The 18251-nt window shown below is 43.8% G+C and overlaps 1 protein-coding gene across 1 annotated transcript in view; it reads left to right on the top strand.

Annotated features, from left to right (window-relative positions):
* Positions 1-18251, top strand: part of LOC140992176 (protein FAM184A-like) — a 94568-nt gene that overhangs the window by 57511 nt on the left and 18806 nt on the right. Inside the window, 4 exon segments of the mRNA XM_073462453.1 lie at positions 1528-1625; positions 7842-7995; positions 11541-11668; positions 11784-11968. Of these exon segments, the coding sequence (XP_073318554.1) occupies positions 1528-1625; positions 7842-7995; positions 11541-11668; positions 11784-11968 (565 nt within the window).

The raw sequence follows: 18251 nt of genomic DNA, 5'->3' as shown, positions 1-18251 counted from the left end.
CATTGTTGATTCATCTGTTGATTATTTTGACAAAATAGGTCAAAAAATTTTTTTTAAATGTTTTAAAAAAGTTCTTATGAATTACTTCAAATTTGGTAAAACATTGGGGCAGCTGCAGCTCAGGAGATAGAGCTGGTCATCCAGTAATCGGAAGGTTGCTGGTTTGAATCCCCAACTCCCCCGGTTGCATGTCGAAGTATCCTTGAGCAAGATATGGTAGTATCTACTAGATAACCCCAAATTGCTCCTGATGAGCAAGACGGCACCTTGAATGTCATCCTCTGTCATCACTGTGTGAATGGGTGGGTGAATGGGTGGGTGAATGTGACAAGTTTTGTAAAGCGTTTTGAGTGGTCAGGAGACTGGAAAAGTGTTTTAGAAATGCAAGTCCATTTACCATCTCCACTGTGACTCAAGAATGAATTGAGTCTAAATTGGTGGCCAGAGGTCTATGGAGCTAAATCAGGGTCAAATGTTTTGTACTTGAAAAAGTAAAATTTGAAACTGAAATTTCAAGTTTTGATCTTGAATTTTGAAAAATACATCAACGTATTCAAAATAAAAATAAAAGTTTTTTCAGGTTAAAAATAATTATAATCAACTCTGGTAATTCTTTTGAATAAATCATTTATTTTCATTTTTCAATTTCATATGTTTTGATATTTGGGATCCTATTTCTTTCAGTTGCATGTTTCATCTTTTCAGATTCAGATCTTAGTTTTTTTACAGTTTCAAATCTTTTTTTCAGTTTCAGATCTTTCTTTTTCAGTTTCAGATCTTTCTCTTCCTACTTTGAACTATTCGGCATGTATTCAGCTTTTTAAAATCTTTTACGGTTTTGAAATCATCACAGTTTTAGTTTTAAGGATTTTTAGCTCGTCTTCTGGTTTTATAATGGGTGAGAGCAGACGGTACCTGTTTTGTCTCTCGCTCTAGCTCCCTTATTTTTCACTCTACAGAAATAAAAAAGACATCACATGGTACTCCTGTTACTCAGTATATAAATATTTTGGCAATAACCATTACACTTTGCTCTAGACTCCCAGCAGTTTGGGAGGTGTTTTCCCATTCATTCTTATGGGGACATTTTCAACTTTGGTTCTGCTACTGCTTCAGCATATGTTCAGCTAGAGAAACTGTTCATCTATCAAAATGTTCAGCTTTTTTAGCCCATTCAGCCTATTACTTTTCAGCTTTTCAGCCTTTTCAGCTTTTGAAAAATTCAGCTTTTTCTACAAAATCTTTGGGTGAAACTGGAGCATATTTTATGGAGTAAGTATTTTCTGCCATCCTCCTTCTGCTCTGAGAGCAAACAGCATTCCAGCAGATGTTTCATGGGAACTTTAAAAAAGGTGATACACTGAAACAAAAATTCAAGATGAGCTGAAACACAAGTGCTCCCCCTGTGTTTTGTTATTGTATGTTTTTACAAGACTACAATGCCAAATAAAAATCACACATAAAAAGACACATGAAAATTCTGAAAGTAAAATAGTAATGTGTGTGTGTGTGTGTGTGTGTTTGCAGAGATGCAGAGGGAACATCAGAGGAGAGAGCATCGACTACAGGAGGCTCACTGCTGTGCTCTGAGCACCATGGAGGATGCCAGACAACACCAGATCAGGGTAGGATTCTCACACACACACATCATGTGTTTGTGTATGTGTTTATTCTTTGGCTTTGGAGTTGGCATGTTTAATGTAGTCCTAGTTTATGTTTCAGCTGCACAGATTTGGCAAAAGAGAGAGAGAGAATTAACTTCTTGGTTTTGTCACATTTTTAGATGTGTAGCCTGTATTTCTAGTTTGCACTTGTCCTCCCATGATTTTCTTTTTGTTATGCAAGCTGTGTTAGTGTGCAACCTTGGAAAAAATATCAAATTAGTCTTAGCCCACCAGTTCGGAAGTCATGACTCGGTTTTGGGAAGTCGGGAAATTGGTCTAGCTTATTGTCTAGCTCAGGGGTTCCCAAACTTTTCTATGCCAAGGCCCCCCAAACAGCATTAGCTTCTGGCCAGGGACCCCCAAACCCACAGACAATGCTACAAAATATGTATAGAAACATCAACTTTTAGAATGTATTTTCTTACTTTTATTCACTATTCAATAATTATTACATTTGTTTAGCATAAGAAAATTGTTAACAAAAATCTTTTCAGCACTGTATATTCCCACTGAAATAATAAACTTTTCAACAAACTGTTGACAGATAAGAACAGAACAAAAGAAACCTCTCTCGTGTGTGTGTGTGTGTGTGTGTGTGTCTGGGAGTGACAGACAGAGATTACACTAGTGGGAGGGATGGGCTTGGTGGCTTCTACACAGTTTGTCAAGCCTGGACTTAATGTCTGTCAGTGCCATACGCGTGTCATTGTTCACATGTAGACGTGCTCTGTGTTTTGTTTTAAGCACTTTTAAAGTGGAAAAGCCAGACTCACACAAGTAGGTTGTTGCAAAAGGGAGAAGGCATTTCAGTGCCCTGTCAGCCAAGGTGGGATAGTCATTTCTTACATGTAGCCAGCAGTTTGACAGGGGAAGAGCCTCAAAGTTCAGTTTATATCCCCTGAATTTGTCATCTCAATCAGCTCCTCCTGTGACTTTAAATCCAGACTAGAACCGACACCGGGTGCAAAGGGGTTCCTAACCCAGTTTAAATGTGTGTTTTCAAGGTCAGGGAAATAGTCTTTGAAATATCCTTGGAGGTGCTCCAGGTGGGACTGGATCAATGGAGAGATGGAGCCCAAATCACCACATGACAGCAGCTCCTGGTGAAGTAGTGGGAACATTTCTGTAACTCCCTCCTGGAGCTTGTTTGACAACAGCATAATCTTTTTGGAAAAAGCACGCACTTTGTTTTGCACCTGCAGTATGTACGTGTCACTCCCTTGCATGCTTTGATTCAGTACATTTAGATCCTGGAAAATGTCTGACATGTATGCAAGTTTGCGGATCCAGAGAATCAAATCCTCTCCAATTGTGTGAGGTTTTTTAGCACGAGCAATGTTGTATGAGGCTAAAAATGATGCCTTCAGGGCCCGCTGGGGCACGGTAGCTTGCTGTGTGAATGCAGCAAATTGCCTGACCAAATGCTCTTCTTTACGTCTGAAGAAGTCTACTGTTTTATCGGCCTCTGCCGGATGTTTTTGTATCAAGTGACGCTGAAATTTCGAAGGTTTTAAACACTCATTTGAGAGGGTCTCCAGACAGAGGATGCATTTGGGGCAATCATGGTCATTTTCTGAGTCCTCCACAGCAGGGCTGTTGGTCTGCTCCTTTGGTCTATTTGTTGTCAAAAACCTGTCCATTTTGCGCTAGCTAGCTACACGCTAGCTTGAGGAGCAGAGCAGCTTGATAACAACCGCCAGGTCGCACACATATTGCCCTGTTCTGACTTTGAGCCCTGCCCCTCTATAATCATGTGCATGTCCCTGCAGTTAGCCCTTGGCTGCAGTCTGCTGCAATAACTCTGTTGTTATGGTGCTATAGAGGACAGACCTTTTATGACATGTTAAAAACAACATAAAATCTAAAAGAAAGTTTACATTTAGAATAGAGATAGACCGATATGTTTTTTTCAGGGCCGATACCGATTATTAGTAGTCAAGGAGGCCGATAACCGATATTTGGAGCCGATATTCATTTGCAGTAAAAGGGAAAATATTGGCCTTGATGCAGTTACATTATGTCTTAAGTCTTGAACAGCAATATCCTGCTCCTTTCTACAAGAAACTGTCAAAGACAGCTTCAGGACACACTTCATCTAACAATATGTAATTTTCTGCTGCTTGGGATCTCTCAATCAACACAAAAAAAGGTAGAGTAAAATAACTTGGTAGTTAAACAGCCATTATTGCCCTACAGTTTTCTCTCAGACGGATGGAGCTTTGCTGTCAGTTTCTGCAGCTTCTCATGTGGCACACACACACACACACACACACACACACACACACACACACACACTTCTTTATTAATTAACTTTTATTTAGTTTTCTTAATTCTCTAGCCATCCCCTCAACGTGCTTCCCTGCAATAAAACTAACTGAATTTTACTCACACACACACTCTCTCTCACACACACACACACACACACACACACACACACACACACACACACACACACACACACACACACAAATACTTCTTACTTTGATCACTGACTATTTCCCTATCAATATTATCAGCAACCTTGTTTCAAGTGATTAAACCGCTAAAAACACTAAATAGCCTGCAGCATCTTCACTTTAATAATCAGTGTTTATCATAGGAACAGACAGCTGCCGCTAACTATTGGGCCTCACGGTAACGTCAGTAGTTACTGTAGAGTTGTACAGTTTCACTACAGTCTGTTGAGCGTCCAGAGCCAGAAGGAGAAAGTGGACCGGTGGGGCTACCGGCGGGCTACGTTACTATCACGGACTATTTCCATATCGATATGATCAGCAACCTTGTTTCGAGTGATTAACAAGCACGTCTGGAATGACTGTGAGCGGAGAGGAGAAAAAGTTTTGCCGAACGGAACCGGCGCTGTTCCTGGGGGCTCGGTTTCGAAGGTAAGTTAAGGCAGCAGACTCTCCCGAAATTGTAATAACCATCCCAGTCCTCTACACTCAACCACTACTAGTAACATTACTGAGCCCATTAACGTTATATAAACATAAGCGGCAGCTCTGCTCGCTCGCGGTCCCTCCAGACGTGCGTGTTAATCACTCGAAACAAGGTTGCTGATAATATCGATATGGAAATAGTCCATGATAGTAGAAGTCTGTGTGCGTGTGTGAGAGAGAGTAAAAACCTAATGAACTCAATTCAGTCCAGTTTTATTGCAGGGAAGCACATTGAGGTGAAGGCTGATTAGCATTAGCGTAACGTTAGCCCACCGGTCCGCTTGGCTCTACACGCTCAGCAGACTGTAGCGAAAGTCTACAACTCACGTGAGCACTGTGCATGCACAGCTTTCACTGCTGATTGGCTGTTACCTGTGCCGTGGCTCTGCGTGTAACCAGAGCGTGTAACCAATCAGATGGTGCTGTGGGTGGGACAATGCTGGAGACAGAGTAGTGACAGCAGACAGAGAGGCGCGGCTGCATCAGAGCCAAAATAACCCAGTTTTAAATTGATCTCTTATCGGCCGTCGGATTAAAAAAAAAGGCCGATGCCGATATGCTTCAAAATGCCGAATATCGGCGCCGATAATCGGCCCGGCCGATAATCGGTCTATCCCTAATTTAGAATGATGACAAAATGTGTGTAAATCATTATGTGGAAAACAGACAACATGATATCAGCCAGAATACTTTACTGTGAATGAGCTGTAAGCTAGTGAGCAACAGCTGGCACCAAGGATGTGTTCATCCATGTGTTTGAATCCAGGTGAAGCTCTGACTGAACTCAGCACTCATCAATGACTCTGGTTGTCTCTCTTCTTTTTCCCCCCTCTCCTCTCTGTAACGTTACGTTCATAAAGTAAAGTACATTTCCCCTCCAGCTCCAGTCAGCAGTCAACTTTACAGAACATAAGCAGCTGACAATGGAGGTCACATCACTGATCACTGCTGCAGTCAGGTTGATAAACAGGAGTGAAGATAAATCCACTTTTTAATCCTAAAATTAAAAAAAAAAGAAATCCCTGAGCTCTCCTCCCGTTGGTAAACAGCTCTGGATCAGAGCAGAATCTGATGTGACTACTGGTTTTAATTCCTCCAGAGGGTCTGGATCTACACCTAACTCTGTCCTCAAGAGCTGACACCTTTCAAAACAATGTGCCACAGCAAATGCTATTTTACCACTGAGGGATAAGTATAAGAGTGAAGTCCTAACTTATCTGATGAAGCCCTTCAAATGTTGGTAGTAGAAATTATGTTCAAACTAGGCTTCTTCTGAACTAACATATAAACCTGGTAAAAAAATAGTTTATTAAGCTGCTTGACTTGTAAACAGAAGCACCTGACACCTGTTACCAGAAAAATCGTCTGGGACAAACCACCAAAACTTGCAGGCAGTATGTCGACATTTAGAAGTGAGTTAAGCCAACAGTAAAGTAACATTATCAGGTTAACATTATTGCCAATCTGACTTTGAGTGTGCTGGCTTCTGTGTTTGTTAGCTATAAGTAGGTTAATAGAATTTATTATGGATTTTATTTGGATCCACAATAAATTGTTATAACTCATGGATACCAGCCACCTAAATACACCTGATTCTTTTCATCCAGATCCATGATTTATCCACTGAGAAATTAACAAAAATGTAGAAAAATGCCTTATCTCACAGTGTTAAAGAAAGTGAGAAAATTCCTGGATCTGTCCCTTTATCTGGATCGACACCAAAAGTTAATGGGGCCTATTCTGGGCTGAGACCCATCCTCCATCCAAGCTTGGTAGAAATCTGTTCAGTAGTTTTTGTGTCATTTTGCTGACAAACCACAGACAAATGGACACGAGGAAAAACAAAACACGACCTCCTTGGTGGCGGTAAGAACAGCTTCTGAATGCAGCACATCACGCCTTTTCCTGTAACCTTGCTATGACACCTGTTACCATGGTAACTACACATAAAATATGGCAGCAGCTGTTGTCTCAGCATGCTTATTTTGAAATAAATGACGAAAGTGGGACTGAAATGTTTCCCCGACAGACTAGACAAAAATAACTCAAGCTAAATAAGTTAAAATCAAATGACTGAAGTTCTGACTGAAACTAATCACACTATACTTTTGTCAAAAGACCAAAATTGAATCATCTTTAAATTATTTTTAAATGCACTCGTCTATTATATGCCTGTTATTATACTGTACTATCTGTGAAAATGTGCTGCTGCTCTACCTGTTTTATTGTGTTCTCATCTGTTTGTGTCCAACAGTCTGTGACCAGTAGAAGTCCTTAAAGTAGTGTTTGAGGCGAATGAGGGTGAGAAGATGAGGGCTGTAAAATGGAAGATTTCTCTGACATGTAACTTGATTTGTTGTTGAAATTTTAGCTTCATACAGTTTGGAAAGTGCTGGAGTCAGTCAGTGTTGCAATTCGGCTTTCCTTTCCTATTGAGTGTTTATTGCACTAATGATCTCTTTGTGCGCGTGTGTGTGTGTGTGTGTGTAGAAGAGAAACCACAGTGTTAGCTGTGAACCTTTGTTGTCTACAAAATACTGAAACAAACACACAACACAAATAGAGCCAACAGTGTCATAAGTGCTGCAGTTGTTCTCAGACTGTTGGTTTGAATGTAATGATCCATCTCCTCCTGCTGCTGAGTTAACTGAATGTTAAAGATTCATAAAGCAATTATATCAGCTGAGAAAGTTCTAGCTTCATGAAACAATTCGTCCACTTTAATTTCATCCATTTAGGTTTATGCTATTAAACTCAATATTTTGCTAAGTACTCAAGAAATGCCTCTGGATTCTTTCTCACAGAAAAAAAACATGAAGAATTCTTCTGGCACTAGTGCACAGTGGGACTTACTGATACTGATTTTAATGCAAGAAATGACCAATGTGAGTTGAAGCAAACAGCGACTTTGGAAACTTGAAAAGGAGAAAGTAATGTATTGTTCTAGTGTTTTGATAATATTTTGGCGTTTTATAAGCTCTTGTTGGTGTTCTCTCATCAAAATCTTAAGCGGATTAAGTCTGCATATTGTAGGTTTTGAGTATAATTAGTTTTTTCACTTCTCCAGTGTGAGCAGTCAGTAGAATCTGGACTGTTCAGTTCTGCGCAGCCTCATAAATGTAGTGCTGTCCTTCAGCCAGCTCACAAACTGCTCCAACATCATGTGTCCAAGCATCATTATATCGTTTAAAGGCTCTCCTTCCTCTCCCTCCTCCTTGTGTTTGGTGTCATCTGTCAGGCACTGGAGGAGCGTTTGAAGCAGGAACAGAGGGAGGAGGTTCATGCCCTGAAGGAGGCCCACAGGAGGACTTTAGACATCCTGAGACAGCAGTCAGACCAGGAGCTGCAGACACTTCGCTTTGAACTGGAGGATGAGGGGAAAGCTAAGCTGGGTATATGATGATCCAATTAAAACTTTGTGTTTGTTTTTTTACAACCTCTCTTCCTGCAGCATGGTTTTAAACTACAGCGAGGACGTTTGTACCCTCAGTGATGTTGTTTCTACCGACTGTGTTGATGTTTCTGCACTGTCATCCTCATTCTCTCTCTGTCTCTTCACTATTAAAAGAATGGAGGGAAACACAAGCAGCCATGAACAAAGAGATAATGCATCTCTGCAAGACATTTGAATTTAAATGTAAAACTAATCATGGGACTAAATCATCAGATAGAATTCAAGAAGCGTAATAAGCAACAGGTTAATCACACTGGGCCTACAAATGACAAAAAAACATCTTGCTTTCTCTTGTGTGTCAAGTTGTTAAAAAGGTTCCATGGACTTTATTGTGCCTAATCCAACAGGCTGACCTACAAAATAAACAGTAAAACAACATGAAACTTGCAGCTTCCAAGTCTTAAGTCAGGTCAGAGACAACCATTATCCATCCATTCTTGAGCTTAAACCATTAGCGGCCATCTATGATAATACAGTCCATTGTAAAATCCACACATCCTTGATGTTGTGAAGTTAGCAGAGCAGTCCGCAAATAAAACACACACACACACACACACACACACACACACACACACAATTCAGTAGTCATTAAACTTAATCCAGTGGGTCTTGACATCCTCAGATGGAGTAGATGAAGACTTTTGTTTTGGTTTTACAGCCAAACGCAGACAGATTGGCTGCTTTGCTTGTACCTTCTACATCTTCAACAGCAGACAGTGAGGTGGTCAGAACTGTCATCTAGAGGGTTCGAGTTAAAACATGAGCTCTGTAGGGGTCTCTGAAATAGCTAACCCTAACCAACGTTAGGGCAGAAATAGATAAATAAGATAATAGCAAATGGCCCACATTAAATGCATCGCACCCCGCTGTATATGCAAATGTAGGTGCTACACCTACATTATGAAAACAAATGGACACTTTCTTTAAGCAAAGAAAGAAATATCTTCATGAATGACGTTTGCCAAATGAACAATTTGGCCCAAACAGTTCAGAATGTGTTGTAGACACCGTTTCACAAAGTTTATACAATTTCTCCTAACACAACAAGTTTCAAAATTGAGCGTTTTTTCAAGGGAGCCCACCGACTTTCTCCGCTTTCTTCATTCTCCAAAGAAGTAACCTGCTTTGAAACTGAAAGAAACTTTGAAAGAAACTGACACTTTTTCACAAGGAACAAAACATCTTAATGTATTGTACTTCATGCCGAATTTGCAAGAAGGCACCAATGAGTTAAAATTTACCATAGCCGTTTCACAAAGTTGTATAAGTTTCTCCTCATGATGCAACAACTCTTAGAATCACTCGATTTGTAAGGGAGTCTGTAATACTGCCGTTACTAGTGACATTCATCACTTCATTACATGGTGCAACAATTGTGTAAAGTAGATCACAACAATAGTTTTTTTTGTTCATATAAGAAAAGGTGTGACAGCGCACACCCCAGAGTGACACTGTCATTCATGAGACAATATGTGCGTAGTTCCTCTCGGAAACATGTTTGTACCCATTCATATCATTAATGTAAAAATACTCGTTACATTGAAACATTCATTAAACTCATGGTTGTTGGTAATGTATTAGTGACCCCCACAGATGTATGATGTTCTGCTTTCCTGGGAGCTTAGACCCTACCTTATGGGAGCTCAGCTCCCGTAGGGCCCCACGTAACTCGAACCCTGGTCATCTGGCTGTGTTACATAGTGATATAGATGAGTTACAGAAGTAAAGGCTGGACCATTAAGAAGGTGTTTCAGGCGGTTAAGGAGCAGTGTTTTCTGTCGGAGAGCTTCCTTTGGTGTGGACTTTGGGCTGCAAACATTTACGTGCACATAGATAGCTACATAACATACTAAAGGAAAGGGTAAACCCAAAAGGCTTAATTTACCTCTTTAAAGGAACTTGGGGCAGGATCTGTGAAATTATAAACATGCATTTTAAGTTTTTTAATGCTAATGTGTGATGAAGCGTTCAAAACCAAAAAGAATGAGCCCACCCACGTATCTCTCCATTGCCTTGAACAGGCTGTGTGCTGCATAATGTACTGCAATTCGGGCTCGAATTTCCCGCGCAGTCCTGCGGACGTGACGTCAGATGACACTGAATGCGCGTCCTCGACCGGCTTTCGACTTGGATACAGGAAGTAAACAAACGCGGCGGACCCAAACTAGTGTTTGGGTAGTAATGGATTCTGCTCTGGCCAGCAAACGACCCACCATCACACAAAGTCCACTAAAAAATCATACTAAGAAGAAAACAAAGGTTTTATCAGCGGCATGTTGTGAGTCGAAACAAAATTACGAGCAAAGCGGGCTGGCACCTGAATATACATCGGATAAGCGTTCGACTCATGGAGGCAGCTTCAACTTGAATTGGGACTGAAAACAGCTGCTGACATGGCTCATTTCCTAGTAACCAGGTAAGAAAACAGTACAGGTCATGTTTAGAGCTTGATTTGAAAATCATATGAGATCACCGAGGACTCGGAGTGACCTAACGTGCAAAGTAGCGTTAGCTGCAAACACGTAACTTAGTCACCGCTGTGTAACACTGAATAGTAAATATATAAACTCAATATATATATATATATATATAAATATAATATATAAATAATAAATCCTTTAGTCTGAAACCGAATAGTTAGAAATATGTCCCTTTTTATATATGGGACCGAAAGCCCAACCTGTTATCCGGGAGGTGACGTTAGCAGCTGGCTGTAGCCACAGGCTAACGGTTTGTTTGTGTCTGTGTAGCAACATTAGCCGCTAACACACAGCAATCCCGTATCAGAGAAGATATTTCTGTCCCTCACTATGCCGTCTTTGCTTTCGCCCATGCCTTCAGACTGCATCAACCGTAACGGTAAATTGCTGCGCTTGTGTGTCACGACACACAGCGAGCAGCTTCCCGGCTGCTTCATGTGTAGCGGATAAGACCAACGCAAAGTTGTAGCCTCCTGCATCAGGTATCGACGAGGGGCACTTGACCAAGCTTTTTTTTTTTTTATAAACACTTTATTGAACAACTTTCAGTTACAGTCATAACATTGACTTGGAAAATACAAAACAAGTCTGGCATCACATTAAGGCACTTGACCAAGCGTCAAGCGTATGACAAATAGGGATGAGACGGCATCAGCTGCACTGTTGTGAAGAGTTCATGCGCGCTCCCACGCCGGCTTGGCTGATGGCTGCAGTTACCCTAACGACCGCAACGGCCGGCGAGTCACTATTGAGTCTTATTTCTTGATCCTGCCCCAAGTCCCTTTAAAGGGAAATCAGATGATGTAAAGCATTACTTCGGTTCACAAAGACAAAGAGGATATACGGGTCATATATGATGATAACACTTGCACACACCATTTGTGTTTTATCATACCACCTTATCTCTTCGCACAATGATGGTTTGGTTGTGCTGACATGTGGCTTGATGGTTCTCCTCCATGTATAGATGTTCACTCTTAACTGTGGTCTCTGTGTCATGCAGCATCTCTCCGTGCAGAACTGAATCACCTCCATGCTACAGCCATAGAGCATCTGAAGCAGATCCACCTTAAAGAAAACACTGCTGCCAAAAGAGACCTCGAGAACGCAATGGAGCACAGCCACAAGCAGGTGACTGTGGTGAACAAAGTGTCTCTGTCTGTTTTCTTGTGTTTCCATGTGACCTGGTTAACATCCTGCTTATTTTTCTCTGTTAATTTGCTCACTCTTCATATATTTCGCCTAGGAACAAGAGCTCCTGGCTCGTATCTCAGACCTGCAAGCAGAGCTGTGTTCCCGTAGCAACCGCATCACCGACCTGGACCATGAGATCCACTCCCTGAATGAGACCATCGACACACTGACCAGAGAACTGGAGCACAAGGGGAAAGAGGTGCTGCGGGTCCGCAGTGAAGCGAACCATCAGATAAGGTAAGAAACAGCAGACGGCTAGAAGACAAGCACTCATTTCACATTTAATTCTCTAAACTCTGTGTGGAATCATGTTTTTATATAAAAAGTGCCCTGAGTGAATGTTACTGGATTACATTTTACAAAAAGGCAGGGAGGTATATGATGTTGACAGTATTAAATTAAACATTAAAATAAACGTATACAGATAGGTGGGACAACATCACACATCATGACCACTGGGATCTGGAGAGAGGGTTCCAATAATCACTAAGTGTGTTGTTGTCCTCACCTGTCTGATGTCATCCTGTAAAGTATAATCAGTCCAGTCAGCCTCTCTGTGTGCTCCTTAAAATTTTTAAACATTTTTTTAAAGCTTTAATGAAAGCTGGGAAACTTGAACATATTCACAGTTGCTTCTTTAACTCCACTAACGCAGTGCCAGTTACTTCTCTTCACACACAAGAAGATATAACGACTGGGCTCCTATTAGAGCTGCAACCATTAATCAAGTAGTTGTCAACTATTCAATTATTTGCCAGCTACTGTATTTTGATAATCGATTAAGGGGCACTATGTAGTTTTGGAGAAGAAATTCAACCTAGAATGAATAAGTGAATAAACAAGCTGTTCTCTGTTCACTGTGTTCACCTTTCCTGCTCGGCTCCCAGACCGTAGTCGGGAAGCGCAGGGAGGTCCCGTTTCCTCCTGGGCTGAAGCCGGTTAGCTTCAGGGCTAACACCCTTCAATTTTTCAGACAGCAGTTGGTAAGCAATAGGAGAGACGTTACGTGGTCTGGAGAAGCTTGTGTGTTTATTTGGCCACACACTGAACTGTACATTCACTGCTGAACACTTCATATTCACGGTTAAACTCTTTCTCTGCTCCACTCATGTCTGCTCCAACTTCACCTGCCACTCACCCTCTTCACTTGCTTCACTACACACACAGACTCTACGCACACACACACTGCTCCATCTCTTAAAGGGACCACACCACTCTTATAACACTACCCCCACTCTGGATGGCAATTATTAACAATTCCACTCCTGCATAGTAACATACATCAACATGTGTCTTCACATACAGTACATACAGGTATACAGTCCTCATTTGCATTCAGTCCATTTGAGAGGATTCGGTTTAACCAGTAGATTTAAAGTGGGGCAATAGCAAAAAGTGCAGCTTCTAAGTGCAATGTTATCATGTAGCAGTCCATTTGTTTTAGTGCGCACATATTACAGTGGAGCATAACAAACCCTGAAAAGCCATTAATAACACCCATATACAGGCTATAACTTGTTCCAAGCTCTAGATTGGCAAGCAGGAGCATTATAAACTGACATCACTATATTTACTCAAGATTTTGCCTTAAACAGAAAAACACTACAAATACATATTTAGTCACAGTGCATCTGGTCATTAAATTACTACTCATGGTTTTTTTATTATTATTTATTTTCAACCCTGAAAATGGTCCTTTAAACTCTGGAACAGTCCATAAGCTGTTGAACTCAGTGAGCCACCCACTCACTATACCTGGCGGGTGATCGTCGCTGGCAGCTAGGCCTCTGACAGCGGTGGCTCTGTTAATGTTTCCCTGCCACATCACCCCCACTATCCTGAGGGTCCCCAGGAGCGCAGAGTCCAGATGAGGAAAGGTGCAGGGGCGTGAAGCAGCAGCTGCAGGAATGTCCACTGCTGGATATGATGAGGTGCAGCTGGCGGCTTCCTCAGTGTGAGTATTGGAGAACAGCTGGGACAGACCCAGGTCTGTAGGATCCACGTCCAGGGCTGGGGGTGACACCTCCACTGGTGTCCAGCTCTGAGCGTGCTCCATGGCCCAGGCGTTATCCAGTGGGTCACGACAGCGTTAGGGCTTCAGCTGGTCGTGGTGGACCATTTTCACCTTGGTCTTTGAGCCTTTCTGGATGCGATATACCAGATCGCCCAGATGTCCCAGGACGAAGTATAGTCCTTCGTATGACGGGAGGAGCTTCCTGACCTTGTTCTTGACTTTCTGTGTGCCTTTGATGAGGCATCACCAATCTGATACTGTGTGCGGCAGCAGTTTTTGTCATATTGTCTCTTTGCACGTTTCACAGACTCACCGAGAGTATCTCTGGTGATTTGGTGTGCCAGCTCCAGGCACTCTCGGAGATGTCAGACATACTCAGGGGCTTAAGGGGCTGTGTCACGGTCCAGAGGTAGGCCACCTACCAGGTCCACTGGCTCACTCACTCCTCGGCCAAACATCATGAAGTTGGGAGTGAAACCAGTTGCACTGTCCTTTGTCGCTCTGTAGGCCATTACAGGGGATCATGAGGTCCCAGTCCCAGTGGCAATGTTTGGTTGTTGTAGCTAGAATCTTTTGCAGGGTGGCATTGAATCTTTCGACCTTGCCATCAGACTGAGGTCGGAAGGGTGTGGTGTGCGTTTTCTCGATACCGAACAGCATCTGTGACGCTCCATAATGGCACACCCACTCAGCGCTCTCCGCTGGCCTCCATCCATGCGCTGATAGGTGCAATATGGATCAGCTTTCTGGGCCTGTCGCAGCTCCTCTTGGGACCAGCCGCAAAACAGTTCAGTGCCCATGTCAGCGGGCGAGGCTTCGTCTACCCCCACTAGACTCACTGCCGTGGACACCGAGCATTCCTCTACCCCCACTGGGACTCGGCATCATCCGGTTGATGTCAGAGTCCAACTTGCACTGCACAGCCTGGTGACTGATATTCACTGGATGAAGGCAGGGGCCTGGCAGCTTACATGTACAGGACTGTTGGCAGGGTCTCCTGGAGAGGCTGTTGGCGTTGCTGTGCAACCGGCTGGGGCGATGGATGATCTCGAAGTTGTACTCACCCAGTCTCTCGAGCCACCTGGCGAGCTGTTCCTCAGCTCAGATGAAGGGCTGCCCCAGGAGGTACTGCTGAAGATGTGATGTGAACTCCACCACGACCAGCAGTTCTCGCTGTGTGGTGCAGTAATTCTGTTCAGTCTTAGACAGTTTGCGTCTCCCATAAGCCAGCTCCCTGCCCTGCTGAATTTGTGAGAGGATGGCACCAATGCCAACATCGCTTGCGTCGGTGTCCAGTATCATGTTGCCTTGGCCAACTGGATAACCCAAGACTGGTGTGGTGGTTAGCAGGCACTTGAGTTCGTTGAATGCCGCCTGACATTCCTCCATCCACTGAAACCAGGCGTGTTTCTTTGTCAGGGCATGGAAGGGCTTGGTTATCGCAGCAAAGTCTCTAACAAACCACCGATAGTATGATGCAAGGCCGATGAATCAGCGGACCTCCTGGAGTGATGTTGGCGTCGGTCACTCCTGCACCTTTTGGACTTTGCTGGGGTCGGTGGCCACACCGTCCTCCGAGACTATGTCGCCCAGGTAAGCTACTTCGAAGAGGCAGCACTTACCAGGTTTCAGTTTCAGGTTGGCCTAGTGGAGTTGGTTGTAAACCTGGCCCAGCCGCTCCAGCATCTCTGGCACATCCCTGCCCAGCAAAATGATGTTGTCGAAGTAGACCAGGCAGGTCTCCCACTGCATGCCAGCCAAAACATGGTCCATCAGTCGCTGGAATGTTGCAGGAGCATTGCACAGTCCGAACGGCATGACATTCCACTCGGACAGTCTATTTCTGATGCAGAAGGCCGCTGCTTTACGTTCTCTGGGAGTCAGTTCGACTTGCCAGTAGCTGGAGGCGAGGTCCAGCATGCTGAACCATTTGGCAGTGGAGAGGGTGTCCAAGGTCTCTTGGATGTGGGGCAACGGGTATGCGTCTTTAATGCTGCCATCGTTCAGGGCTCTATAGTCTATGCAGAGGTGGTACGTCCCATCCTTTTTACGTACCATCACTGTAGGCAATGCCCAGCTGCTGTGGCTGCTTCCAAGCTCTGTTTTATCTGTTGGTCAACATCCGGCAGCATCCATCATGGTGGCTGCTTTACTGGGATGCCTGGCCGGGTTATGATGTCATGCTGCACCAGGCTGGTGTGGCCGAGGTCACTGGGACCAGTAGAGAACACACAGCAGCTGTGCTAGCTGGAGCTGCTCCTCTGTTTCAAGCTCAGTGGAGCTCTGGGCATAGAACTCCTGCAGGTGATGGGGGACAGTGGGGGAACTGGTGATAATCTGTTCTGGCTGGGCTGTGGACTCTGCAGGCTGCAGGGCTTGGGCAGGGTGGAGGATGGCCCCCTTTTTGATGGTTACGGCAGTGTTTCCAGGATTGAAGATGCGGAAAGGCACAGTTTTAAAGGGCTGAGCCTTTACCAGGACTTGGGGACCAGCACTTTGTGTTTCTCGATGAAGCCTTTGGTGGGGCTCAGCATCACCCCCCCTTCAACTGGTTACCTGAGATGGGTGGACCTCGTACCAGATACTCCTGTCCGGCCTCCAGCACCACAGTCCGGGCTACTCTCGCAGCATGTGCCTTTGGTTTGCTTCTTGAGTGAAAATACGGCACTTCCTCACCGAACAGCACAATGTGGTGGTTTCCAAAATCAAGGTATGCTTGGGCTTGGGTCAGGAATGGGTGGCCTAGCAGAATCTCCTCACCCGCTATGTCAGCAACCAGGCAATGGACACTCACCTGGCGGTTGTGAATAGCGTTGTAGTGGCGCAGAGGGCAAAACACAGCACACTTCCAGTTCATGCACAAGCATGTTAATACTCATTTCTTGACCTTGTCTCTGCTTCCTTCTCGGTTCCTTCTCTGATGACAGCAGCACGAGGCCTCCACACAGTCATACTGTGTGCCCCTGAGTGCATGAGGCTGGTAACATATGACGCTGCCTGTTTGATGGTTTCATGGCGGCGGGCGATGTCATAGGCTTGGGCTAGTGTGTGGGGCCACTGTTCTAACAGTTTCTGTACAATGTCTGCATCTCCTACAACGTTAGTGAAAACTTCAACACCTATGGCATCCTGCTCAGTCTCAGTCCTGTCGCTGTAGGCTACTGACACTTTCCCATATATGTCATCTCTTAAAACATGAAGAGCCTCACCCACTTTGCGGACATGCTGTCTCAGTTCAATAGCCACTGCAGCTGCATGCTCTGAAGAAGGGCCGTATGCAGTCTCCATCTCCTCCACTAGGCAGCTGTAATCCTACTGTGAGGACAGGGGATTTCTGTGGATGATTGCCCCTACTGTACCCACCAGGCAGAACTTTAATTGGACAGCCATAGTCCTTTCTGACTAGTAATTAGCTTTAGCACAGCTCTCAAGCCTGTGCAGAAACTCTTTCTATGGGGTGGTGCCATCGTACTGACCAGGATGTAAGGTGGGGACTCGGTCATAGTCTTCCTCACTCTCAGACAAAAACTGGTTCTGGGCACGGTGGAGCTGGCGTGCACGTGATTTGGGCCGCTCACATTTGGGGGGAGAGTCCTTTAACTGTATGGTGTGACTATGTCCTTGTTCTGTTAAATGTCCATAGTTAATGTCTTTTGGTGGGGTATATCAAGAGGGGTGCAGCCCTGGGCATGTGGGGGATAACAGGAGACGGGTGAGCTCTGGATGAAACTCCCCATGTAGGCAGGGAAAAAGGGGTTTGTCATGGTAGCAGCTGGTGGCATAGCTGCATTGTGCAGCTTTAATGGCTGGGCATGAGTTTGGTGCTTGCTAACTTGGGCTGAATGGGCTTGTGGTGTTTCAGTCACTCCCAGCCTCATGTTAACTGGCTCTTCTTCACAGAGGAAAGGGTTCAAATGTCCATTTTTAATTTCTTTCACCCATATTGTCTGTTTTTTTCCCCCACTTGACTTTCTTTTACTGCAGTCAACATCATGAATGGGTTGGAATAGCTAGTTACTTTCCCGAAAATGTTCTGTGTGTTCTCGGCAACAGGAGGTTGGTTAGCGGCCGCCATTTTTTAGCTTTAGCTTGTCGGCCAGGTGAACCGTTGGCTAACTGTCCCGGTTTATTTCACCTGTCTTATGCTCACCACTACTGTTCTGTTGAACGTGAGAAGGTCCCGTCGTGGTCGCCAATGTTAACCTTTTTCAGTCATTAAAACAAAGAGAGTTTGTTGATTTAGATTGTTTAGACAGAAAGATATCATCCAATGAAGATATGTCTCTTCTCATTAACATTTCTGCCCAAAAACTAGATTAAATTAGGTAAACTAAACTAAATTAAGTTACATTACCTTTATATTATCAATCAATCAATCAATCAATCAATTTATTATTTAAAGTGCAAAATCACCATGGTACATGGTCTCAATACACTTTACATTAAAATCAAGTACAATAATAACAGACAATAAAACAATATTAAAACACCACAGGAAAATGATAA

This window comes from Pagrus major, chromosome 24 (genome assembly GCF_040436345.1).
Source record: "Pagrus major chromosome 24, Pma_NU_1.0".
NCBI lineage: Eukaryota > Metazoa > Chordata > Actinopteri > Spariformes > Sparidae > Pagrus > Pagrus major.
This window is presented reverse-complemented; position numbering and strand designations above follow the sequence as displayed.